General features: G+C 40.8%; 2 protein-coding genes across 9 annotated transcripts in view; both read right to left on the bottom strand.

The window, feature by feature from the left end:
* The window catches only part of KIF1B (kinesin family member 1B), an 85,983-nt gene extending 83,370 nt beyond the window's left edge, over window positions 1-2,613 (bottom strand). For 2 of the 7 annotated variants that reach the window (XM_021374633.1, XM_021374632.1), the window contains exon 1: window positions 2,272-2,606. The gene's annotated coding sequence lies outside the window, so the exon portion shown is untranslated. Of the gene's footprint in view, window positions 1-2,271 lie in introns of all 7 variants that reach the window. The other 5 variants (XM_021374635.1, XM_021374634.1, XM_021374637.1 and 2 more) reach the window with 4 other exon arrangements.
* UBE4B (ubiquitination factor E4B) overlaps window positions 5,497-25,370 on the bottom strand; it is a 36,897-nt gene continuing 17,023 nt past the window's right edge. For both annotated transcript variants that reach the window (XM_021417442.1, XM_021417441.1), the window contains 21 exons: window positions 23,598-23,739; window positions 23,145-23,245; window positions 22,283-22,397; window positions 20,815-20,898; window positions 19,203-19,259; window positions 18,729-18,845; window positions 18,550-18,648; window positions 17,948-18,061; window positions 17,299-17,497; window positions 17,012-17,150; window positions 15,565-15,664; window positions 14,995-15,122; window positions 14,493-14,591; window positions 13,389-13,624; window positions 12,577-12,703; window positions 12,149-12,293; window positions 10,935-11,069; window positions 10,381-10,572; window positions 7,868-8,042; window positions 7,245-7,391; window positions 5,497-6,823 (listed from right to left, as the gene is read on the bottom strand). In XM_021417442.1, the coding sequence (XP_021273117.1) occupies window positions 6,762-6,823; window positions 7,245-7,391; window positions 7,868-8,042; window positions 10,381-10,572; window positions 10,935-11,069; window positions 12,149-12,293; window positions 12,577-12,703; window positions 13,389-13,624; window positions 14,493-14,591; window positions 14,995-15,122; window positions 15,565-15,664; window positions 17,012-17,150; window positions 17,299-17,497; window positions 17,948-18,061; window positions 18,550-18,648; window positions 18,729-18,845; window positions 19,203-19,259; window positions 20,815-20,898; window positions 22,283-22,397; window positions 23,145-23,245; window positions 23,598-23,739 (2,713 nt within the window). In that variant the 3' untranslated portion in view covers window positions 5,497-6,761. The remainder of the gene's footprint in view (window positions 6,824-7,244; window positions 7,392-7,867; window positions 8,043-10,380; window positions 10,573-10,934; window positions 11,070-12,148; window positions 12,294-12,576; window positions 12,704-13,388; window positions 13,625-14,492; window positions 14,592-14,994; window positions 15,123-15,564; window positions 15,665-17,011; window positions 17,151-17,298; window positions 17,498-17,947; window positions 18,062-18,549; window positions 18,649-18,728; window positions 18,846-19,202; window positions 19,260-20,814; window positions 20,899-22,282; window positions 22,398-23,144; window positions 23,246-23,597; window positions 23,740-25,370) is intronic.

Genomic DNA, 25,370 nt, shown 5'->3' with positions numbered 1-25,370 from the left:
TCAAGTAATAAGACAACTAGCCCCAAAACGTGTATTATCCAGGCCTCCCATAAATCTTTTTTTCTTTTAAAGTTTACTAAGTGGTCACAGTATTTAACAAAGGCCTTCATCATACAGAATTATACGGCAAGGCAAAACAAGACCACGCTGTGCAGCATCGCAGAAGCTAGAAATAAACTGCAACTGGTTTTTCAAGGTTCACATTTCCCAGAAGTAGCACTTAATACTACAGAACACCGCCTAAGAGCGCTAACAGGAGATACAACTCCCAGCAGAGTAAGCGAAGATGTGTAACACAGCCCGTGGGACAGATTTAGAAGAACAATCTTAAGGAAATGAAGCTGTCTTTCATATGTTCCTCCTAGGCTTGGAAGGCCGCCGCTCACACCAGAATGAATCATTCCACATTTAAGAAGGATCTACCAGTTGTGTAGCTTTCAGTGTTTGCTCTGCATGAATCCAGCTGAGGATCAAGAAAGGAACTGTACACGAGCGCTTGATGCAACATACCACTGGCAGGACCCACGCATTCGGTGAGCTCTGTCAGCACAAAAGCAATGCCTACATGTTAATTTTACACTAGACTATTACTAAATGATATCCACCACCCACTAAGTCCTATAAGTCACTCGTCGAGGTTTTATTATTAAAACATATCATTAAACAAATCACCTGGATCCCTTGTCTGTTTTCTGCTATTCACGCTGCCAAACCCAACCACGCTGGTCAATCACCACTTATGATCTCAAGGCACCTGCAACTAGATTTGGGCCTCCACCCAAATACGTAGATAAACAAGCTGCTCATTGGAACCTGGATCCATGGATGCATTTTGAAGTTCTGGCAAATTCATGGCAAAACACGGGCTGTGTTGCTCTTTTCTGAAACTGTTACAAACAAAATAGGGATTTAAAGGATCAAGATTTTACTTACATCTTCAAGAATGCTTACAACCAGTCCAAAGTGGTTACAAAAACAAAGTTCACACACAAGAGAAGAAGCACCACTTTTATTCAACACAGTCAGCCACTGAGGCAAGAAAGAAACAATACGAGATGCCTACCAGAGAATATGCCAACTTTTAAATTAAAAAGATTGCTTCCTACGTGTGCAACATAACCACACACCAGCTCTAAAGAAAGGAAAGGAACAGGCACAGGGATTAGGACGTGGAAAGTGAGCAAAACAGCTGTTGAGAGCAGCAGGGGTTTGAGGGCAGGGGGGCGGCAGGGGATCCAAATTTAGGTCCCTCACTGAGGATCGGGTAGTGCTGACGGCCTGACATATCAGCTGAACTCATGCACCACAAATTGCTGCCCCGGGACTTCGCTGTAAAGCACCAATGCCAGATAAAACAGCGGTGCAGAATCTGGCAATGCCCTGAGAGTCAGATGGTATAAACGTGAAGGCATTTACCAACGCGCCAATGTACCGGGTCGCGCAACAACAAACAAAATAAATAAAATCGTTGAGAAGGAGATGGAAACGAGGAGAACATACTTAAATAAATAAATAAACAAACAAACAGCACAGATATATTTCAGTGCTTGGTTTTGCGATTCAGAGAACAGATAGAAAGCCACCATCAGCATCCAGCGAATCGCGCTCTGCGCTCAATCCGCAGATTCTGCCCAGGACGCCGAGGTGCCAGGCCCGTCACGCCGCCCCCGCCTCGGCTCCGAGCGCCGGCAGCTCCCCATCCCAACATGGCTGCCTCGAACCGCGCCGCGCTGCAGCCAGGAGCAGAGCCCACTACCTGGCGCTGCTCAGACACCAGGCGGGCGCCCTGGAAGCGCCATCCCTTCCTCCATCCCTTCCTCCATCCATCGCTCCGGCTGCGCACATCCCGCGCAGGGGCCGCGCCCGCATCCCGAGTAGCGACGCTCGCCCCATGGCGGCGGGCAGGGGAGAAGGACGGGGAACCGCGGCGACACCCGCGGACGCGATGCGGGCGTGGAAAAGGCCGCACGGCCGGGGCGGCGGGGACGGAAGCGCGGCAGGGACGGAACGCCCGCACCAGACAGAGGCGAGGCCGGGCCCGGGCGGGGCCTTGCGGCGCTGCCCCGACGGCTCCGGGCCCCGCGCCCGGCCCGCTCCCCGAGCCGCAGCCCACCCGCGGCGGCCCTCGCTCCCCCCGCCGGGCAGCGCGTAAACAAGCGGCCTCTCCTCCGCAGTACGGCACCCGGCACCGAGCTCTTCCCCGCCCGCCGTCCCCCCGCTTCCCTCGGGCAGCCGTTCGGCCGCGCTCCCTTAGCGCCGAGCGCCCCTCACCTGGGGTCGACCGCGGGGTTCCGAGGGCCGCGGGCGGTGCGGGGCCGCCGGCGTTGTCAGCAGCTGGGGCCGGCGAAGGAGCGCAACGCGGGGCGGGGGAAAGGGAAGAAAGCAGCCACCCCCATCACACTTCACCGCCTCCGCCGAGGCCGGGAGGCCCGCCCGCCTCCAGGAGGGAGCAAGAAGACAGCGGGAAAGGAAAAGAAGGGAGAAAGGGAGGGAACAGAGGGGAGGGAGGAGAGAGAAAGGCCGCGGCGCGGAGAAGCGGCACAGCGGGACGCCCGCAACCGCGCCGCTCCCACACTGACAGGATCGCGGCTCTCTGCACACGGTCCCGCCTCTGAGGGGGAGGGAGAAACTTCCTCCCAGCCAATAGTTGCTCCCCGCTGCCCCTGATGCCCTTTTGCTCACCAATCGCCACGCGCAGAGCCAACGCCTGCCCGCCCCTTTAGCTGCCAATCATCAGCCTGACACAGCCAAACTCCAATCGCAAATCAGGAATGCCCGTCCTCAATGGAAGGCTCCGCCCTCCGAGTTAATCCCTCTGCCGAGCCTCGGGACGGAGGGGATCGGCTCCTCCGCCGCAGCACCAATCAGAGCTCGGGGCGGAACCCGCCTCCGCCCGCTTTTAATCCGTAGCGGGCGGTGCGAGAGCGCGTCGCCACCCCGCCCGCTGTGCGCGCTCCCGGCGCTGAGGCAGTTGCCGCCGTGAGGGGCCGCGCGCCGCCCCAGGGCGAGGCCTCAGGGCAGTCCGCCAGCATCGGGCAGGACTATTTCCTGCATTATAACATTTTCTGAGATATTTAGTGTACCTCACTTTAAAAAAAAAAAAGAAACTGGTTAAATTAAGTAATATTCTCACAGGAAAAAAATATGCAGCAACTTCAGCCGCAAAATTCCTCCTTCCCCCGACAGTTGGATCACTTGTCACGTTTAAGCCTACCACAATTTCCCAGTAAATAATCACTCCTCCTGCATCCCTTTTTTAAATCTAAGCTTTGGCAATACTTGCACAGAGGAACTCCTCACGTTAGTCGTTCAGTTGGTGGCTTTCAGTGACTTGAAAAATGCACCACAACGCGTCAGTGAAAACTTAGTTACTTGTCAAAACAAGCCACAAAACGCACATGAGAGGCTGCCCAGGAGCTGCAAGGCAGCCCCTGCAAAAGCAGGCAGAGGAAAACTGTTCTTTAAATGCCCTGGTATTCAGCTCAAAGGCAAAGGGTGAAGGCAGACCTCACCCACCTGCTTGTACTACACAGTTATATTGGACAATGAAAGCAAACAGCTCGCAGCTTCTTTACATTTATTACTGTCTGGATACTCAGGTCTCGGAGATATGCTGCCTAAAATTGGGAAGCCTGTTTAAACACTGAGAAGAGGGCAAAGCTTCAGCTGGGCAGAAAGGAAAAGGACGGCCCCTACACAGTGCATAACACTGGGGCCTGGGGGAGCTGACCCGGTGCTGGCTGAAGCAGTGCTGTCATCCTGCTATTAAGAGCGGTAGCCTGTCCTCACTGCCAGAAGCAAACAGTTGACTCAGATGTAAATTTTGCTATTACATAAGTGTAAATTGTGATATAAAGAGAATCAATTGCACTGAATGTATTGCTGTCAGCATCGGAACTCATCACAGTAATTTCTCTAATCACGTAACTAGAGGGCAAGTGAAGGCAAGTGATGCAAACCTGTAACTTCATATTCTCCAAGAAAAACACATTTTGCAAAGTTTATACAAGTTAGCTCTTACTGTGATGGGCAATTCACAGCTCAAAGTTACTCAGATTCTGCAGATACATGTGACTATCAACCAATTGATCTTGATCATTTTCAGTATTCTCAATATTGTCTCCTTACCTTATTGTAATAAGGTTACAGTTTGATTGAAGAAGGTAAATTTTTTGTTGGCATGCAAGGGGAAAAAATGCAAGGATCTGCAGGTTAAATTTAATGAATTAAAAACTAAGCATTGTCAGGCAGCTGACAGGCTTTTCCAGGAGAACTACTCTCAATCCAATACTAATCTCAGCTTTCCTTTCAGATACTAGAACATCCACTACCCACTAAAAAAAAAAAAAAAAAATCAGATTTTTCGTCCTTTTTTGTACCCAGATGGGGATGGTACTTCCTATTGCTCTTATTTAAACACGTCATTCTGCACACGAATGCTGAATTTGGAAGAGTGTTTGCCTGAATTCATACCTTTTAAATATGAGTTCTCCCAATGAAGTGGTTTTAGCTGCTTAATGTCAACCTTAATCTTTTGTAATACCTACATTGATACTTTCTGTATCAGAGATATAAATACTATAAACGTATCTCAGAAACTCAAAACAGCTGAATAAGGCACAGCGCTATTTATATTCCTCAGGTCAAGATCTGGTACAATAGCAGAATAACTATAAATTCAGACTCTGAAGGACTTTGTCTTGAATAGTATATCCTATGCCATATGTAAATACTGCTATTTCTTCCTGATGGACAAGGCTAAGAGAAACATCCTGAATTTCTTCAAATAAGCCTTTTAGCTGAAACAATGGAATATTTAATACATTTTAGTTGAGTACGCTAAAAAAACTTTTACACTTACCTGAAGAGCTAAACTCTTACTGAACATTCATGAGTCTCTCTTCATGCAAAAAACCATTACCTCTCCATTAAAAAAGAAGAAAAAAAACTTCTCGAAAAGGTAGTTTGCTACATACCATTCTAACACAGTAGAAAACCGTGATGGATTTGGATGCTGAATAACAGCTGAAAAATGAAAGCATGCATGGCCTTGTCCCGTGACTGTTGGAGGGGAAGAAGAGAAAGATGTGGATTTGTGGAAGGAATGTGTGTTAGAGAACTAAAATAACCACAAAACAAATTTCTCTGTTCCAACAGTCCATGTAGTCGGAAACTTTGGAATGTTCCCTGCATCCTTGGGAAAAAAATAATAATTTAACTTAAAATTCCATACCCGCTGCAATGGTCAGCATGGGATATACACAACCTAACCAAAGCTTCCCCTGAAGCCTTGTCACCAACTGACATGTGCAAGATTCAGTCCATTAGGAAAATTCATTAATTTGAAGTACTAACACCTGTGTTCATTTTTCCACATCAAGTTGTTAGTTATCCGCAGGTCCTAAATCACGATCAGTGAGCATGAATAAAGCCACCCAAACATTTGTATCTTTGCTGCTCTCACTGGCTCAAAGGAATGATGGACAAAGGAAACACTTTCTGCGAGTGTGTATCATCATTTATTGTAGTTCAAGAGTCAGGAACTGAACAGAGGACACAGCGAAAAACAAATAAAAGAAAAACAACCTTTTTTTTACAGACTTAATTTTAAAACACTGTGGTTTCAAATCCTTTTTAAAAAGGAAATTCAAGTATCATAAGCAGGGGGCAGTAATACAAAAAATGTCTGTGAATGTTTTTAATCTCATTTTAAAAAAAAAAAGAAAAAAGAAAAAAAGTAATTCTACATTTCCTGCACCCTTTTTGCTTTGGTAAGGCCAAGCCATGGATACAAACTGGTAAGCAACATAAAAAATGACCCCTGCCCCCAAAATGCAGCCTCAGAATAAAAGGATCTGCTCTCTGCAGACAAGCTCTAATGGCTCAGAACTGTCACTTAGCACATATTATATCCGCAGCGTTAAAAGAATGGATTTTCTTTGTTTAAAAAGTCACTGAAATCCTCGGATTCCCAAGCATCTAATTCTTGGCAGCTGTTGTAACACATCTCAGTATCAAGGCCTTTCAAAAATACCAGAGCATCTTGATCAGCATAGCGGGACAACTCAGATAGCAGAACTTAAAATTCACATGTCAAATCTTTGCCTTTTTGAAATTATCCTCATGTCTTCTAACACCAATTAAAAAAAAACAAATACTCGAATATGCATAATATAAAAATACGATCCCAAGATTAACACTTTGTTGCAGGCACAGTTATCGCACAGAGTATGTTCTTTTGAGGGCAGGGGAATGATTTTGTTTCTTCACAGCGATTTTTTTCTGCATTTAAAAAAAAAAAGACAGCAGTGCAGGTCTGATAGTTGGAAGAGGAAGAAGGGAGGGAAAGAGGAAAAAGTTATTTTAGCAGCAAAATGTCCAAGGTTCTAACCACAATCAAATTAACGGATATCCGGCTGTAAAAAATAAGGTTGAAGGGATGCTGCCCTGATCCATTCATCTTTGCTAAAATAATTCAGCTGTAAAAACTCCAAAACGTGACATACTGAAGGACAGTTTTGTAACATAAGCAACTTCTTAATTTGTCCTCCATGTTATTGACCATCGTTATCACTTAAATATATGTACAAGGTTTAAGCTGCTTTTCTTCTCGTCCACATGCTTCTGGTCGCTACAGCAAGTTAGTGCCAGTGGGCGTGCTAATCCCATCAGCAGCTTTCCAAGTGTAACTGCCCCACTGTCAGCGAACAGCCCACGCCCTGCTTTTCCCACTGGTATTGGCGTGCACTGCAAGGGAACTCTTAATGGTCAGCATTCTGCTTGTCTCTCATCCAGGCTTGGATTTGTTCTTTAAGTTCTGGCACTAATAAGGTAAAGAAAAGGGAAAAAAATAATTAACGTGGCAGTTCAATTATTTAGTAACACTGCTTCTTGTGACTAATAGCAAGTCATTTTCTAGAAACCCAATCAGGAATATCTACTACTATTTTCTTCTGTCAATGGATTTTCTGCACAGCTTTAAGAAAATTAATTACCCATTTACCTATCATAACAATATCCATTAGCCCAGTAGTTATGAAGTCAAGGGGGTTCAATTTTATTTTTAGAAAAAGGAGAAACAAAGAATTAAGTTTTCCAAGTTTTCCATGCAAGTTGAGATTAAAGAACTGTTAGTTCTACTGAGGCCTCGATGCTGTCTTTTGAAAGTATACAGAATAGAAAATGCACACAGCGCTGCTTCCCCCACGTCAACAGTTCCATCACTAACTTAGAAGCAAGGATACCTGGCTCCAGCATATTTTCTGTCAGTGTCTGACGATTGAAAGGATCAGTGGAAGAATTCAACAGATGCCTCAGGATGATTGACCTGTCCATAATAGTTCCAGATGGCAACCTCACGGGATCGGTCATCAGAGTGTCCATGAGCGGATCTGAGGACGCAATCACCAAATTGAAAACAACAGATGAAACCTTCACCTGAACAGAGACCTACTGCACAGAACTGATATTCAGAGTCTCCAATCAGCTATATTGCTGAAGTTACAGAGAACAGGTAAAAGCAGCAGCAGGTTAAAATGGTTAAAATGAGCAGTGGATTTAGTCCCAATTCAGGAACGGAAAAAGGGTATAAAGGTTAAGCCATTTTCACCATATTTCAGACTTTTTTTTTCCCTTACTGTTCTAAAGTACATGCAGAGAAGACAAGGCTTGGACTGGACAATGCAATTACAGGGAAAAAAAACAAAAAATACCCTTTGTCTCTCTTAATTCCCTAATTTAATTGAAATGGAGAAGGATATAAGTCTCCTTAAACAGTCTCTACTAATACATAATCATACTTAGAAACAAAACAACAAAACAAATCTGTCTTGACCTAACAATTTAATATTTAGAAAAAAGAACTTGCCTCTGAATTCATCCGGAGCATCGCTGTAATCAATTTCTGCACGGGCATTCTTGGCAACAATCTCTTCCACTTTCTCTGCCAGCAGTTTGAATTTTTCTATTGCTATGGTTGACTTGATTCCAGCCTTTCTCATCTTTGATATGACCTCCTCAAAGAGCTCTTTGCTGTAGGACCTCTACAAGCAAAGCATAAAACTTTGCTGAGCTGCAGTATCTGAATATGCCGCAGAAATTCTACAGACCTTTTAGTGCTTTTTAAAAACTTCAGAAGAAGGGATCAATAAAACCTCAACATTACGTGAGACAGAAAATCATAATGTACAGAACATTTCATCTAGTACAAAAATATCAACTTTGGGTTACACTTGTGCTTTTGTACTGGTCATTACTGCTGTAGAACTGTTTGGTACAAAAAATACAGTAGAAGACAATACCAACTAATGAAAATGGCTGAGGCATTCAGAGAGGTTGACTGTAATTATTAGAACTGCTCCTTAGATTAAATATCTGTCTTGTCACTCCTGTCCGTATTCTTGATCTCACCAGTCTTGGCGAAAAATATTGCATAAAATGTTTTTTAAACCCTACTTCTCCAACCATTGTACACGAAGGCAGAGAAAGAACTGCTCTTTACATCAGCAGAAATACCCTCTCAGAACCTCTTGGGGATCTTCAGGATCATTAACATCCCACTTCATCCTGGCTGTTAAGAGAATACCATAGTCAAATAAGACAGATGGAACAGCTTTCAGGATTTAACATTCAAAGAGTATGACCAAGGTTATGTATCTCATATGCACCTTTCCCCTGAAAGCTGCACTGCTTATTACTCTCAGAAACAAAATCAAACCCTGGGGTTGTCTGCCACACAGAGTAGAAGCAGTGCATTTAAGTCTTCCATTGTGGTCGGTATTCTTCTCTCCCACACGGTAGGAAACAACTCAATTGACTTGTACTGGTAAAAGCACGGCTCCAAATCACTTGATTTATATTCATATACTTGGAAAAATCATGAGTCAAGCCTCAACTTAAAACAGCTTGAAAATAACAGCTAAAAATGTGACTATCCAGCCCATCCACAATATAACTGAATACTGAAATGCATCTTACAATAAAAGTGCTAAGTTGCAAGCTAACTGATACCATGCACTTTGCTAAGTTGGCTAGATACTGATAATCTCTTAAGTTCTCTGGTAATGTGCAATGCATTATTAAAAAAAAAAAAAAGCACCAGCTCCTCCTAACGTGAGAAACAACCTTGCTGCCAAACTAGTAAGACAACTCCTTCAAGCACCAAATGCTTGCTTGCCAGCTGGTGCAGCATGCAGCACTCTGCAGGAACCGCCTGCTGCTCACAACTTCTCAGCTACGTAGTACAAAATACAGAGAAACAACTGCATATCCTGTGGTTTCAACTGAAACAAACACTACTTTCATCTAACTAAATAACTAAAAAAAAAAAAAACAGGCAAGGTCTTGAAAGCTGCTTATGTTCTGCAGCACCATTTGCTTTTAACTTCACAATGCCATGTTTTGATCGCCCCTTAATAGTCTAGTCCATGTTCTTTTAATAAAAATTGTTATTCGCACTGCAGTGCAAGGCTGTGTTAGATGACAAAACGTAACACAGTGGGACTCACAGGTTTCTACTTTCTTTGGGAAAGGAGACTACACCACCTGGGTCCAAGAAATATCATTCACTACTTAGGACACATGGTGGCCACCCATAATATTTAATACATAATACATACAGCCACTCTGTGAGCTCTTTACTAGCTCACAGAGAACAGAGCTCTGGCAATATGCCCTGTGCTTTGCCCATGTTTTCAGATTCCTGCTAATACTTGCTAAGATTTGAAATGGGAAACACAACAAAATACTTTTGAGAGATGCTGCCATGATCAAGCAGTTTTGTATCTATTTATTAAATTTTAAATGCCACTGGCAGTTAAGCAGTTGTATATTTCCTCAATGTTTCTTGTCATTGACAGTTTCCAGGAAACTAGTCACTCCCCCCACTTAAATAACTAAGCGGCCCTTGATAAAAAGTGGGCATACAATTTGGAAACTTAGTCTGGAGAATGAATTTTGGATTGTTAGAAAAAACTCTCAAGACTCAGTTCTACCTTTGTGTGTTCTTTGTGAGGAAGTAGGGGGGGCAGTCAGAGCTCACATGCTTCGGTTTTCCCACTTGCAAAAATCAAGGCCGGGTACTTCTGCTCTTTTACAATGGGGCTGTAGCTAACAAGCAACAAAGGCCTGGGAAATTTCCTGTGTGAAGTGCTATGGAAGTTTGTGACTGTACGTTTTCAAAACCCTTTGGAAATATATCGATCTACCAAGAGCAGAGAGAATATGAGCAGAGACGATCTGCAAAGAACATAAATTGCCAGCACATACGATGGAAACTGGGTGGCCGCATGCAAGTAAAATGAAACTCTTCTAGAGTATTCTGCAAAGCCCTGCTTCTGCACAATGCTGTCACCCATGCCCCCTCATCTTTTTGGAGCTCACCTGATCATCAGCAATCGCTTTAGCAAAGCGAGCACAATCTAGCTGTAGATAAATATCAGTCAGCTGGTCCAACAGCTTCTTTGGTTCAAACCCATACTTCTCAGGGTTTTCAACTTTTAGGTCACGGCACTTCGGGCCACATAATTGCTGCAAGTTAAAGTTCAACATAGCAGCCAGTCGTGGTCCAAGTTCCTACAAGAGCAAAGTAAAACAGATCATAGCACAAAGTCAGTAATAACACAGATTATCATCATCAGATTTGTATACAGCAAGATCAGGAATAATTAACCAATATAATTATCATTTTGTAGGCTTTCACAAAGCGTCTTTAGGCATGCACTCCATAAAAAAATACAAGTAACGAAACAGCTCCTGTCTAGAAGGATCACACCACCTCAGTGACTCAAGTAATTCCCTTAACATTCAGTAGCTTCAAGAGCAATTAGATTTCAATAGAGTTGGAATTAGAGACAGGAGACAAAGGGCCACCAAACACTCCCAAGACATTATCCAAGAGGAAGCTAGGAACTACGTTATATCTGAGTAGGACTTACAGGTCTGAGAAAAGGCTTTTGAACCTGCTTGGTAAGGATATGGAACATATCAACAGTTTCTGTTGCCAAGGCAAGATATGAACGAGAGACACGCTCATCCTGAGCCAGCTGCGACTGCCGAGCCTGCTGCTGATCCTAGGAAATACATATTCAGTGTTTACAAGGTTAAGTTCATAGAATTTCCTTCCTCATCACCAATCAAGAATCAAAACCTTAATAGCCACGTTGCTGACATGATCTAAGCAGATAGAAGTATGCACTGCAATTCAAATCCACGATACATTTTTAACTTGAGACACAGCTTACTTTTGTTACCTATTACTACAGAAAAGGCTGCACTAATCCCTCAGATTTCTGCAACACTAAAAATGAATACCAGTGGTATTACAGAAGTCCAAGTTGTGTAAGTAAGTCTGCTTAGATCCCAGCACCGCCCCTCACAACTACAAACCAGGTTACATTTCCTTTCCATCCAAATGCCAGTACTTGAAGAGCAGCTTGAAATCTGAGCCAAGTAAAGTTCTTCCTAGTTTATGTACCACTGTAAGTAAACACACCATACTGGAACAATCTGTACATTACGTACCAGCTCGTTTTGTCACTACAGTAATGACTTTACCTTGCTAGCAGACAACAATGGGAAAAAAGGCTTCACAAGGACAGACCAGAATAAATTTAACAAACAAGGTCCTTACGTTTTCTTTTAAATCAATAACCTTAAGATAGAAATTCCTGACATCGGTGAGTCAACACACACAATTATTGTTTAATCAGGCTAAAGTCTGAGCTGCAGTACTTTAACAGTCTGTGGCAAAGCTACACAGGATCAATGCATTAACAAAATAAAAGCATCATTTTCTTCAAGTCAATTCAACTTGCGAGCAACTTCGAAAACCTCCTTCAAAAAGGTTTAAGCCTTAATTTTCCATGTAGGTTTTTAAGGGTACATCAATTTAAAACTTTATACTATTTCCACTTCACATAACACTGTTTGATAGCCACAACATAACTACGCAGAAGGTTGTTTTTTTTGCAGAATGTCATCCAGAGTGACCACAGCCATGCTGGCAGCAAGAAAAAGCATTGAGAACCGCTTCTCATGAGCAGCTCCTTGGTGCTGCCTCTTATTAAAAAAAAAAAACAAAAAAACTAATGGTCTTGTATTAAAAAATTAAAAATAAGTAAAGGGCACTTTGAAAAACAGCTCTGTTCACCCTGGGCAGAAGGTCCCATTGTTCTTTATTCTTCATCTCCTCTTGCACTTCATGGATACGTTTTAAGGATTCCAGACTCTCATCCAGCAAGAAAGTTGTGTCATTTATCAGCATGTTGATGTAGCGAACAAACTGCTTCCCAGAGCTGAAAACATTGAAACACAGTTATCACTGCAGAGTAGACGGGTGTGCAGAGCAGACTGCAACCCCAGCAACACACCTGCTGCACTGTATATTCTGAACAATGACCCCATTCCCCAAGCCAAGTTGATTGTGGTGTCCAGAGCTCAGCGTTAAAAACACCAGTTCTAGTGGAAGTGCTGTCATTTAAAACACAATGGAAAGCGGCATCACCCATTCCCAATGGCAATGGCCTCCTCAGCAGTTTGCATGACAGTAAGCAGCATCATACACAATTTCTTACTCACTTGAACTCTTCCATGAATGTACCATGGTGAGCAATATTCTGCCAGAGGCTTTTGAAAATGGTGCTGATGTGGTAGCGGATCGTAAACTTGTCATAGAATTCACTAGTTGCTCCAGTATGCTCAACATCTGAAAAAGAAAACTGAATCCTAGAACGGAAAATCCTAGAACTGAAAATAAAACTTCCCACCAGGACTCTCCTGCAACACACTACATCTCTCTCCTACTGTTTCCAATGTGACGACCTTCAAACACAAAGCATTAAGAGAGAAAATCTAATTCCTGTTCAGAAATTTCCACCTTAACATCTACTTAAAGGAGCACTGTTCCACTTTCTAGTTAAGAACCAATCCTTAATCCTGAAGAAAAGCCTCAGGAAACACACTTTCTGTTGTATTCAACTCCATTCTGTTCCATGCTGCAAAATTTCAATAATAACAAACTCTGGAAATGTTGCAGCAGAAGTAGTTCTTTCTAGTCATGCAAAGCCATTTAGAAGCATACAGATCTACAGGACTTGCAAAATCACAAAGTTAGAAATCCCAGTATTCCCTTACAAAACAAACGAGCTTTCCAGTTTGGAATCTAAATATCACACAAGCAGCAACCACATCAAGATACAGTGCTAGAGTTGTCAGTGGACAGCAGCCTGTGGAAGGACTCCCGACTGCTGAGCAACAAAGCCACGTCTTTGCAATATCCAAGATCTACCTTGAGTTTAATTTGTTTGTTTAAGAGGTCTCAACAACTAACACAGCTTTTTGCCTTATAATACTTACTGCTTACTGTACATTCACATTGGTGAAGTGCTTACCTGTGTAAAATTTCATTAAGGAGGGAACTAACAATTTAGTGGAGAGAGGATGATTCTCAATCATTTCAAAGAACTTCTGTGTTCGGGGCTGAACAGCTGGATTAGTCATGAACATCACCTCCACCAGCTTGGCTACTAAATAAGGATTTCGGATGTAGTTCTGGTTGCACAGCATCACAACAAGGAACATCACTATGTCCTGAGTACAGGGCTCGTAAAGCACCTGAGGAGCATATCTGAAAAGGTGGAGGTGAGGAAAACAAAGTGAAAAAACCCAGCCCTGTACTCCAAGCAATATTTACTGTACACATTCAGTTATCTCATTAAAAGGAAAAGCTTAAGTAATTTTATCATAATTTCCTGCCTTTCTCTATAGAAACTACATTATTACTCTTCCAAGAAGTCTTGCCAACTGTCCACGAGCAGTCGGATTGTGGCCCCAATTCCAAACATTCTCTTCTGAACCATGACCAAATCTTCTGCTGCACACAATAGCAAATTTTCTATGGAGTACCACTACAACTGCACCTCAGGAAAGCAAAAGCAACCACTCATCTCCTCCTCACACACCACAGTACAGTCTGAATTTTAAGGCACATTTTCAGGAAGAAAGTAATCAGCTTCAGAACTGCAGGATTACATCTGGATAGCATCCATGCCTGTCTAAACAGCTACAATTAAACAAATGCATTTAATCCCAGTAGATCTGTAATAGAGGCAATTTTGTACTACCTAAGACACAGCTTTTTTTTTTTTTTTTTTAATATTCTAGTGATGATTAACCCTATCAAAAAATTAAAAGGTCTCAAGATCCAAATCATTAAGAAAACTCTTCAGGGGAAAACTGAAACAGAAAACTCCTCAGCTTGCTTCCCAGCGAAGAAGGCAGATCGGTATCATGGAATAATTTAGGTTAAAAGGAGGTCAGCAAGACATTGTATCTGCAATAATTCCTGCCGACGCCATAATCTTACAGCAATTAAAAAGCATGACAACTACAAAATAGCTAGCAAACTACTTTCACACCCTCATTTATCTATGTGGACACTTCCTGCCACAGGTAAAGGGTAGAACAAACTTGCTTTAGAAATAACTTATACTCACTGTACAATAAAAAATAAAAATTCTGCAACATCTTCCACGTAAAACTCCGGCAATGCTGCAAATACCTTCGGAACTTCAAGCGTTAAAGGCAGTTTTATGCTGCAGAATAAAAGATACAACAGAAAGGGCAGTGAAATACCAGGGCTAAGTACAACGCGATATGAGCTCTCTTATGGAGTTTGTCTATTAAAAAACCTTACAAAAGATGGGACAGATTTTTTCTAGAAAGCCAATGCCAGTGCTTCAGATCTACAAACCACATCTGGGGGTAGCTTCCCCAACACCCCACACCCCCAGCTGAACCTTAAACTATGAACAAGGCAGATTCTATGCAAGAGTGTACGTCACCGACAAAAATAATCAAAGGAACATTTACATAAGAACATACACACTAAAAAGAAAAATAATAATAACAGAACAGCTGAATTAAAGCAGCTAAAGTCAATCTACCATATCCTGTATTATCTTTGATACAATTTACACAGATAATCCCAGCGCTCACTTGGGATAGGCGGGGTCGAGAATGCGAAGCATCAGTTGAATCACCATGCCGTAGAAATTCAGACATCTCCTGAGAAAGTTCTCATCCAGCAAGCCAGCATCTGCACAAGCCTTGCACCTCACCAGTTTCTGCAGAAGATGCAAACCAAAACTAATCCAGGGCTTCACAACATAACAGGATGGCCAATCTTATCCTAACTATCCAAAGCATTTGTGAATTATGGCAAGTGTACAAAGGCCAAGAGCTCTATCACCAGCTTTTGCATAGACCGTGCACACAGCCACCCCCGAACAAATCACAATATTATACTACTGCCTTATTTCTCAGGAATACTGGCTGACTTAATCTCGGCATTATTTTGAGTTTTTAAGTCGCAATTAATGTTATTTGGTATCACACACCACATAAGTGCAGTCACAATACACTTCAACAAACTCACTTAGTTCATACATTCAAAAGTATCCATTAGAAGAAACTTCAATAGGAAGCTGCACTTAAACATTTCAGAAAAAATAAAAATACAGACATCTTAACAAAGACATTTAGTTGCAACCAAAACCACTCACAAACCTTAAGCTGTGTCTTGCAACGTTTTAGCATCTCTCTGTGTCTGGTAGCCAGAGGAGAATCCTTCCATTGACTTTCATTGTTTTTCAGATCTTCAACAGTCCTGAAAACCATAGGCAATCTTTGATTATCACGACAGAGGGGCTATGTATTGCCATCTGCAAGGCATTAAACCTACTTATCTGCTAAAGGGAAAGATTGAGAGAAGTGAGGAAAAAAGCTACTATCTTCTCAGAAGTTACTCATCATCACAAGACAAATAAATTGCTTTTGCAAATGGAGATAGAACATCTGCGTAGCGTGCATTCAAATAGCCCATATAAACTAGCTCCAACATACATGCCTTCAACACTGTAGCACTACATGGAGACTGCTGCATAGGCAGCATTCTCAACAATTCTAAATAAGGAAAAGAAGCAATTTCTTTTTCAAGCCAAATGTGTAGCTTATTTACAAATAATCCTGCCTGTTTATTTGGAAATATTTTATTCTTTAAAGTACACTGACTCTTCCTGCCCTGTTTTCTGCAGCTTCTCAAATTCTTGGCCTGTGTGTGCTTTTAAAACAAAAAACGAAGTCACTACAAATGCAGTCCAAAAATCCTGTGATGAACGCATGGTATTACTGCCAAGGAACATTTACCAAAATGCAGTGAGTGCAATTATAAACAATGGAAAATACTGATGATACAAAAATCTGTTCTAATTTTAACCGAGTATTCTTCGAGGTTTAGCAAACATAAAAGTCTGTTTGGCTTTATGCCAAGAGAAATGGAAAACAGCAGTATCTGTCAACATCTTAACTTCTACTTGTAATTTGTAAAATGGTAAACCACGTGCTAAAATACAGGTACATGGACAGCACTGAGAATTAAACACTGAAGCCTTTTTACAGACTGTACAATTAAGTCACTCCCTCCCCCAAAAGCCATGGGAGCAACATATGCATCTTCTGGGACACAAAACACAGCACAAGCACAGCTAATATAGTATTGTGTCCAAAACCCTAAGTCATCTACTTGCACTCATTTATCAAATACGTAAATTTACATGCAATCACATGGCTATGCAAAATAGCTTAGAACACCCATGTCTACACACCATCAACCACACCCCAGATTAATAAGCAAGTTATGTCATAAATTCTGAAGTGCTCTAAGGATCAATTCAATCCTCTTAAATGGAATGGTCTTCTCAGCAGTTTGAGCTGCCTTGGGCAAATAATAACCTCCCTGTCACTGTTATTTGAATTCCTGATGCAGTCTCTTAATATAAGCAAAATCTGTAGCTGCCAAAAGCATCAGATTAACAAACAGTTAAGATCTCTACTCAGCAACAGCTTTGCTCAAACTGTCGTTCCATCAAGCTTGCAGGACCTGCCACTGTGGTGAGAAAGAGACACTGCTGGAACGGCAGTGGACTCTCACACATACTACACAAGAACTTCTAACCTGTTGAGTTCCCTGATGGCTCGCAGTCTGCGTATGTACCGACGGCAGCTTGGCAGGATGGAGAGATGATGGGCATGCAGGGTTAAGAAGAAACATTCTGTCGGGAATTTCGGATCAGAAAATGGAGACGGATCCCTATCTACAAAACAAACAAACAAATCAACAGTACAGGTGAATAAATTAAAAATATGAACCGTCTTAAGGAGGAGCAAGACCTTGAACTCAACTTTTTTTAAAACAAGTATGAGTAGACAGTATCATCAGTGCTCTATTAATACAGTACTCACAAAGCTCAGCAATCCAGGCTGTAACATCCTCCATTGTTGCTTTCACTCTTGTCTCGTCTGTTGGGAGGTCAATACGACACCTGGGATGAAATATGTACATGGGATCAACAGTTTCCAGCTTGATCTTCATACTTAGTTGCTGCAGTACCCATAGGAAGTTGAGCATAAAACCATCTGTAGACACCAAACGATCATCTGTCTGTGGAGTAAGGAAGTGAATAGTTAAAGATGTAAGCTTAGAAGTACAATGATATTTTCTGCTGCTTTAACAGTATTCAACTTAAACAAAGCACAAAGTTCAAGAAAAAGAAGTGAAGAAGAATTTGGATCTGTAAGAAGGCCCTCCTGACAACTGGAAGGTCGTTTAGTCACTTAATGAATTATCGGTTCATATTCAAACAGTCACTCTCATTAACATCAGGACAAGTCAGTCCTAAGATAGTCACAAATTGATCAAGGAGATACCACAGAATAATTTCAGAAATGGGAAACGAAGAGGTGACTGATGGCTTGAGCTCCTGCCCGTCATAGTACAAAAATCAGAATTAGTTTGTATACCATTGAAGAATCACCACTAAAGCAACCATCTAATGTAATTTATCCATTAACTAGATCCATAAATCACACACAGAGTGTTGCCTTTATTTACCTGCATTTGTGCCTTTTTCATGTTGGCATTGACAACAGCTGCCATGTAACTGAGAGCTGCTTCTCGAGTTTCACCATTCAGTAAAATACTATGCAGAATCTTGAACAGCTCTTGCTGCAATTTCAAGTAAAAGTTCTGTTAGGTTGCACATGCTTCTCACCATCATGTTCCTGCTTTCCATTTGTCTATTTTTATGTCCTACAAATTCCACTCTCAACAACTACTGCTACCATCTTATTTGTCAAGATCACATGGATACATTAGCTATGACGACAGCTACAGAAAAGATGCATATGTAAGACTAGTGCAACACAAACAACTAATACAGAAGTTTGGTGGTTTATTTTTTAACTTATCCTTTAACATTAACTACAATGTGACTAAGTGTTCTGATACTGTCTGATCTGGCTTACGACCCCAGAGAAAGGCTTACAGCACTCACCAGCCTTTTTACCTAATTACCTTCAGCCATATCCTATAAGATTTATTATTTAATACAAAAATCAAGATATTTTTTTTAGATGATATTATTAATTTTTGTTAAGATGGAAAAAAAAAAGCCCACAATATTTTTGCAGTTGTTCAAATACAATAACACTTACCCTTGCTAGTTCCAGGTAATGCTGCAAGGACTGGCTGACGACTCGGGTGTTTTCAAGAGTGATGGCAGGTCCTGAGAAGTACTTTTCAACAACTTTGTTCTGAAAGAGGAATGAATATTGGTGAACATATCAAACACTAAGAACAAAACGTACTGTGAACATCCTTCTACAACACTTACGTCATCTTCAGCAAAGACAGAGAGACTGAAGAAGGCTCCAAGATAGGACAGTCTCTGTAGCTCTCTTCCGGCACCTGTGCTTAAAGATTTAGGCAGCCACAAGGGCAAAGAGACAACCTAGAAAATAGGAGAAATAGCAAACTGATCATAGAGCTGCCATGTGAGCCACACTCCTTTACCTGCACTGTCACCTTTCACTATTTTACCACACACCCTCGATTCTTCAAAATTCAGTCACGCTGCTAGCTAAATGGAAACATCTCCTCAGTATTTCAGAAATCTAAGTCATCTTTGTTCCAGTTTTTCTACATTCCCAGGGAAAAAGGACTCCCACTATGAGAATACTTTAAACTACCGTTGAGCATAAGCTATGACAGTAGCTCTTCTTTAGAATTATAAAGAACATTATCAACATGGAACACATCAATCAACAAAGCGAGTTTTACTTTGACAAATCAGTTTGGATACACTTACCAAACTGCACATGGGGTGTGTTTTCCCAAACTTGATTTCACAAAGTTCACATAGTGCCTATAAGGAAATTGCAAGAAAAGATTACTTGTGTATAATTCTTAAGTAACCTGTCCGCAAATAACAACCTGAACATAACTGCTGGAAAAAAAAATAAAAAAAAAACAAACCTTTTTCCCTTAACCAGTGGAAAAAATTCCATCTTCTACAAATGATGAAGAGGTCCAAAAAAAAGCTAGAGCACACCCTGCTCCCCTAGTTAGTTTTTACATCTGCTCCAAAAAGTTTCCATCTGTCTCAAAAAAGCTAACGTCTCACCCAATAATAAATTATTGCACTTGTTTCAAAATTAGCTGTGCAAATTATTTGCTTGATCAGAACATAACAGTGTCTTTGCTGGACTCCTGAACTGCCACATAAAAGTCAGTAACAATAATAAACAGAGCAATTGTTCTATACATACAGCAAGGCCTTTGTCTTTTGAGTCAGAGTGGAAAAATGTCAGATGAACAGAGTAGCCAGAAACAAAGAATCCTATCCCAGATCTCTAACTCACTTTACACTGCAGCACAGAAAAAAGAAAGCAGTTATAACAGACAATTTTGAAAACACAAGAATACTGTAGGCTTTCACATACCCCACTTCTCCTGTTACATGTTCTCATACTTCAATTACACCGCAGCTGGTCACTATTATTCCATCCTTTTGGTGAACACCGTGCAACTAAAGATTATCAGCACTGAGTATCATTTTCAAATAGCCCTTACTCTGCCTGACTGACAAATTTGCAGCAGTTTGCAATTTAAATGATTGAGAGGCAAATACCAGAACAACGGGAAAACTGAACAAGCAAAGATGGCTGTTTTTGCACAAGTGCTCCAGTCGCTAAGTCAGTTTGATTTCCAGCACACATCCCAGTCCAGTTTATTTCCCAAGGTACAAATTAAACCCAAGATATGAAGACCAGCCTTTGGCGTGATTCACTGAAGATCTTAAGATCTGAAGGTGCTAGCTGACAATGCTCAGTTTAGTCAATAATTTAGCTTGCTCTTTTGTGGTCAAGCACGCTGTTCAAAAGATTTGTTTTGTCAATAAAAGCAGCAGGAGGGAAAGATCTAGGAACTAAAATATGCACTTAAAAGAAACAACAACAAAACTTTTCAGCCAGGGAATATTACAATATTTTCCTACAGCACACAGCCATCAATCCATATAATGTTGGTTTTAATGCAAAAGATTTTAACTTGCCACATAGAAAATTAAGACCAACAAATATTGGTACGGATATTATTCCTTACCTCCTAGACTTAAACTTGGATGACTTTAGCATCCACAGTGTTTACCTAGCATGCATGATGAAATCCATACATTTGATTTGTTTTATGTAAAGCAACTCAGACAAATGTTTGAATAGCCCATTATACAAAGTCTGCTGTTCCTTAAATTTAGGTATTACTGGCATTACAACATCTTCTTTCATATTAAACTTCCAGCACAGAGTTTAATATTAACCAAAGGGAGCCCTAAAATGGTAAAGTACATTACCTTGCATAGAATTTGCCTAAGTTATCAGTCATCATTAAGAAAAAAACTTCTAGAAAAGAACAGTCCTTACCATAAGGGGGTACTTAAAATTGTCACTATCAAGGGAGCACTCTTTGGAAGCTATAGCCAGGCCTTGCAGGATGGGGATAAAGATCTGCAAAATCAAACAAGCAAATAAATAAAATAAAAAAATAATCCTAGAACAGGAAGTGATCAAGTAACACTGCATGAAACACACGCCCACTCTTCAAAGGCTGCAAGCACATAACAGAAAAAAATAAGACTTTTTCTCTGAGTTTCTATCAGGTACATCAAGTGACATTTCAATGCCTGATTGTGTAAGAGTATCAATGCTAAAAAAAAAAACAAAAAAAAACAGCTTTTAGCCAACTGTTTTGCTTAAAGCTCCAAAATAAGATCCCTAAATTGCATGTTTGTTATGCACAGGAATGCAGAGAAGCACCGTGGAGGTCTCCAATGGCCTGGCAGCCCTCCTGGGTAATTAGTGATTTGCCTATACGCTCGGGGAAATCACATCACCTGGATTTTCACAGGTCATGCAGCAAGTTGGCTTTGGTCTGGGAAAATTTTAACTGTGGCAAGAGTAAAGATGCCAAGCAGTAGTAATTGATTGTTGTGAGAGGAAGTGACATGGCAGGAACTCACTAATCAAAAGTAATGGTACCCAGCCTTACGCCCCAATCACACCACTCTGGCAATTGCTCCCTCACAAAAAGATAGTAACATTTTTTTTTTTAGATAATAACTTTTTTTTTTCCCAAAATATAAGAAGTCAAATGCTGTTCTAAAGTCCCCCTGTCTTTATAGCTAAGTTGCATAATACTAGTATGAAAGATTGTAATAATCTTACCGACCTCCTGCTTTAATGTTATACGGACTAGAAGTGTGCTAATTTTGTGTCTTAATTGTTAGATGTATCAGTTCCAAATTTGTATCATCTCAGAGAACTACCCTGTCACACAGAATAAGCTCATGTTTTTCAGTCATCTGCCCTGGAAAAGACCTAGGATTTATTAGGAGCTGGCCTGGGATTTATAAAATGTTCTTAGCACCTTAGATGCAAACCACTGAAGTTGCAAAGAATTGTAAAGACTGCAAGATATTAAAAATAAATAAAAAGAATTACTGAAGTGTGCTGGCTTGCACATGTTTGTGTTATTTTTGTATTGAAACAGAAGGATGAAAACTCAAAATCAACCCTGCAATATAGATCAGTACTATACGCAGACATGCTCTGAGTTAACACACTTCAACATTTACATAAGTGCGCTGCTTATTAACAAATACATTTTTAATAACTAGACTCACAAAATAGTGAAAGTAAATCTTCTCACAACATTATAAATGAGTTAAAAAACAAGCTCTATTTGTTTAGCAGTTTGCTGCCCCTTGAAATAACAGGTCTAGAACTGTGAGATGCACAATAAACCTTTGAAAATGCACCTCCCTGGATATAGCAAGTAGCTAAGATCCTACAATTCCATTTATTTCTTTTTTTGTCTTGATTTATGCCCTACCTGTTTGAACACCTCTTCATCTTGGTAAGTTGTTCTCACCAGTTCTTGGATGAAGCCAAATGGGAGATTCCTACACAGCATATATGGTACCAGCAAAGACTGCTGCTGCAATGACCTTTATTGGTGCAAAAGAAATGCAAAGCTATTGATTATATGCAGGAAAAACACCCAAGTCAGCACATTTGAAGATGTGCCAGAAAGCAGATCATCAATATGTGGACACCTGCTCCTTTCAGAAGGAACCAGCCTTGCCTTCTCTAGTTACTTGTGTAGAGATTATTCTGAAGCAGATGCTGCCAACATCACACTTTCATTTAATGAGGCCGGAAAAAAATAATAGCTTCTGTGTAGTAATTGGTTCTCCCTTTACTCCTCTCTCATGAAAGGACCCTTTGTTAAGCTGAACTAGTGAAAGAACAACGTTTTTTGTTGTTGGGCTAGCATTAAGAAAAGAACCTAACATTTGTCTTTTCTGAATAAATGCAGTCATTGCTTTTAACTGCTCCCTAAGTTTTTGAAGAAGTATCTTTTGTTCTTTACTACATACATAAAACTTATTTCAATATCAACAATGGTTCAAGTAAAGACAAAACTACTTTCACAGCACAAAGGAGAACTGGTGCAGCTTTCAAGTTAACAGAAGCATTTGCAAACAAATCCAGAGTTACTTAAACTTCTCTCCATCAAGGCATCAGTGGGAACAACACTATCCAGTGGTAACGCAATAAATGAGTCCTCTGGCACATACGTATATCCTGCTCCAAAAACTGATCTGAAGTTTTCTTACCTAATCTTCAGAAGAAAAAAATAAATCCCAGAAGAGAACAACCTAACTTTCCTGTTCAACATCAGCTGTATTTACCTCGGTTGTGTTAAGGATCCCTGTAGCACCAAAGCAGCATGTGAAATGCACTGCGATCGTATGTTGCTCAGTAACTGACTCACTGTTGGCTGGCTACACATCTGATAAAAATAAAGTCATTTTAACACAAAATTCAGAGACAGAACAGGAAATATGATAAGTTTCTCCATTTGTGCAGTATGAACATAATATGCAAACTAAGATTAGCAGGATTACAGCTAAAAATGTTTCAGACCATACAATAAAGAGCTGTGTTTCTTTTCCCCCCACAAGCAAAAGCTTAAAACTAAATACAGAAGCCTTCTAAGGAGCTGCTCTCACAGGCATATGCTTTATGTGGAATAAATGCCAATAAAATGCAGCAGATCCAAAGAGGAAGGGTAACTTCTAGCCCTGCTTGTTTTTGAAATGTAAAACATATAGAAGACTCAAAAATGATGTTCTTAAATATACCTTTGGTGCTTTTCTCTCCTCTATTCCAACCCGGTCAAAACACTCAATGAGGTAGTTCAGCATCTCTGTCTCCTTACAGTTTTCAATGGTGAAGTGGTCACTGCAGGAATCGCAAACACTTGAGCTGCCAGAGCCTCCCATACTTCAAAACACACACATAAAAAAAAAAAAGAAACAGAGCATAAGGTTCAGCTCCTCAGCGCTGCACAACCAAGTAACCCACGAGCTCTTGACCACCTGTCAATTCTCTGAAGACTCCATTCCAACAGACATGCAGCCTTCTCAACAGTTCAGACCATTTCTGCAGCCTAGGAAGAGCTCTCCCTTTCAGGCTGTCCAACTCAAAAAAAAAAAAAAGTCAGCTGCACTGTAACATGACCAAAGAGTGAATTACTCTGTTAAATGAATAAGGTATCTGAGTGAGCAATAAGGTGCAAGAACTTAGTGGGAATCAATCAGTCTTTTATCACATAGAAGTGAACAATACTGGAAGCCAACAGCCTTTATGTCACACTCAACATCAACACTGTTGTAACCCCTGGAACGTCACAACACTTCCATGCAGTGCAGAGGTAGCATCACAGTTCCTACAGTCTCTGTCCATAACACTCAAGAAGTTATCAATTTCCACCAACTCTCAAACTTGCCAAAAGAATGTAAAAGCCTCCCACCACAAAGAGGAGACCTGGGCACACACATGAGGGCTGCAGATCATCATGTTATATATTCCAAGGAAGGAAAATCAAAAATGGGAGGCAATGTAACCCAGCAACAGTTTCATTTATCATTTCCACATGTGAGATTATTTAATTTCAACTCAGTTCATTTTGGTTCCCTTACAGTAAGATATGCCGTGTCGGTAAGCAGCACAGCTACAGGGGAAGAAGATTAAAACAGCAATATTGTAAACATGAAACTAAACCCATAAAGAGAAAACCATGTCGATGGTCTACTGCTGTTCCTCACTGAAGAAAATCAGTGCAAAATCAAGTTGGATTTAAATGAAAATCCCTTTACAAGTCCGAGCCCTTAAAGTGAGAAAATAACAGAATTTCACCTTAAATGCAACTTTTAAAAATCATGTTTAGACTGCAAAATGTAGCTTCCTACACAATGTAAAATAATTTATGTTGTAATAATCAAGTGGTACAAAGCTATTGCATAAGCTTTACAGTCCAGCCAATAAATCACACAAAGGTTATTATTTGATAAGCATTTGGCAGGCTGAGCACGCTAAGAAATACACTCCAGTAGCAAGTTTCTTTTGCAGAGATAATTCGTTTTCAGTTATGCAATTAACACTAACCCTTGTAAAATGTACCTCTAATGAGGTACTACTGGGTTACCATCAAACCATACCTCTGTTTTTTATTGCTTCTTTTAGACCTGACTTCTCACATTCAGCTTTTCAGTTCCTCTTTTTGTATAAATTGGTATTCTTAAAACTACTACTTCTAAAATTAGTCATTCTGTTAATGATTTCACTGCAGCAGTAATTGAAATTATTCCAATGCAGAGCTCATACATCCTCCACGTGCATACTGAATGCCTTGCTATTTTCAGACTGCAACTTGTTGCATAACTGTACAGTCACTGTGTCCATAACTTAACATCTTATTGCTGCCTGTAGAATACCAGGACATAATAAAGAAACCAAGATTCCAGAAGCATAGCAGCCTCAGAAATCCTTACCAAAGGCTGTGCAACTCAATCCAATATTAACATACAACCGCTAACTAACATTGTGGAGAATTAAACAAAACAGTGGTGAAA

Source organism: Numida meleagris, chromosome 20, assembly GCF_002078875.1.
Source record: "Numida meleagris isolate 19003 breed g44 Domestic line chromosome 20, NumMel1.0, whole genome shotgun sequence".
Lineage (NCBI taxonomy): Eukaryota > Metazoa > Chordata > Aves > Galliformes > Numididae > Numida > Numida meleagris.
Note: the sequence above shows the minus strand (reverse complement) of the source record. Positions and strands in the feature narration are given on the sequence as shown.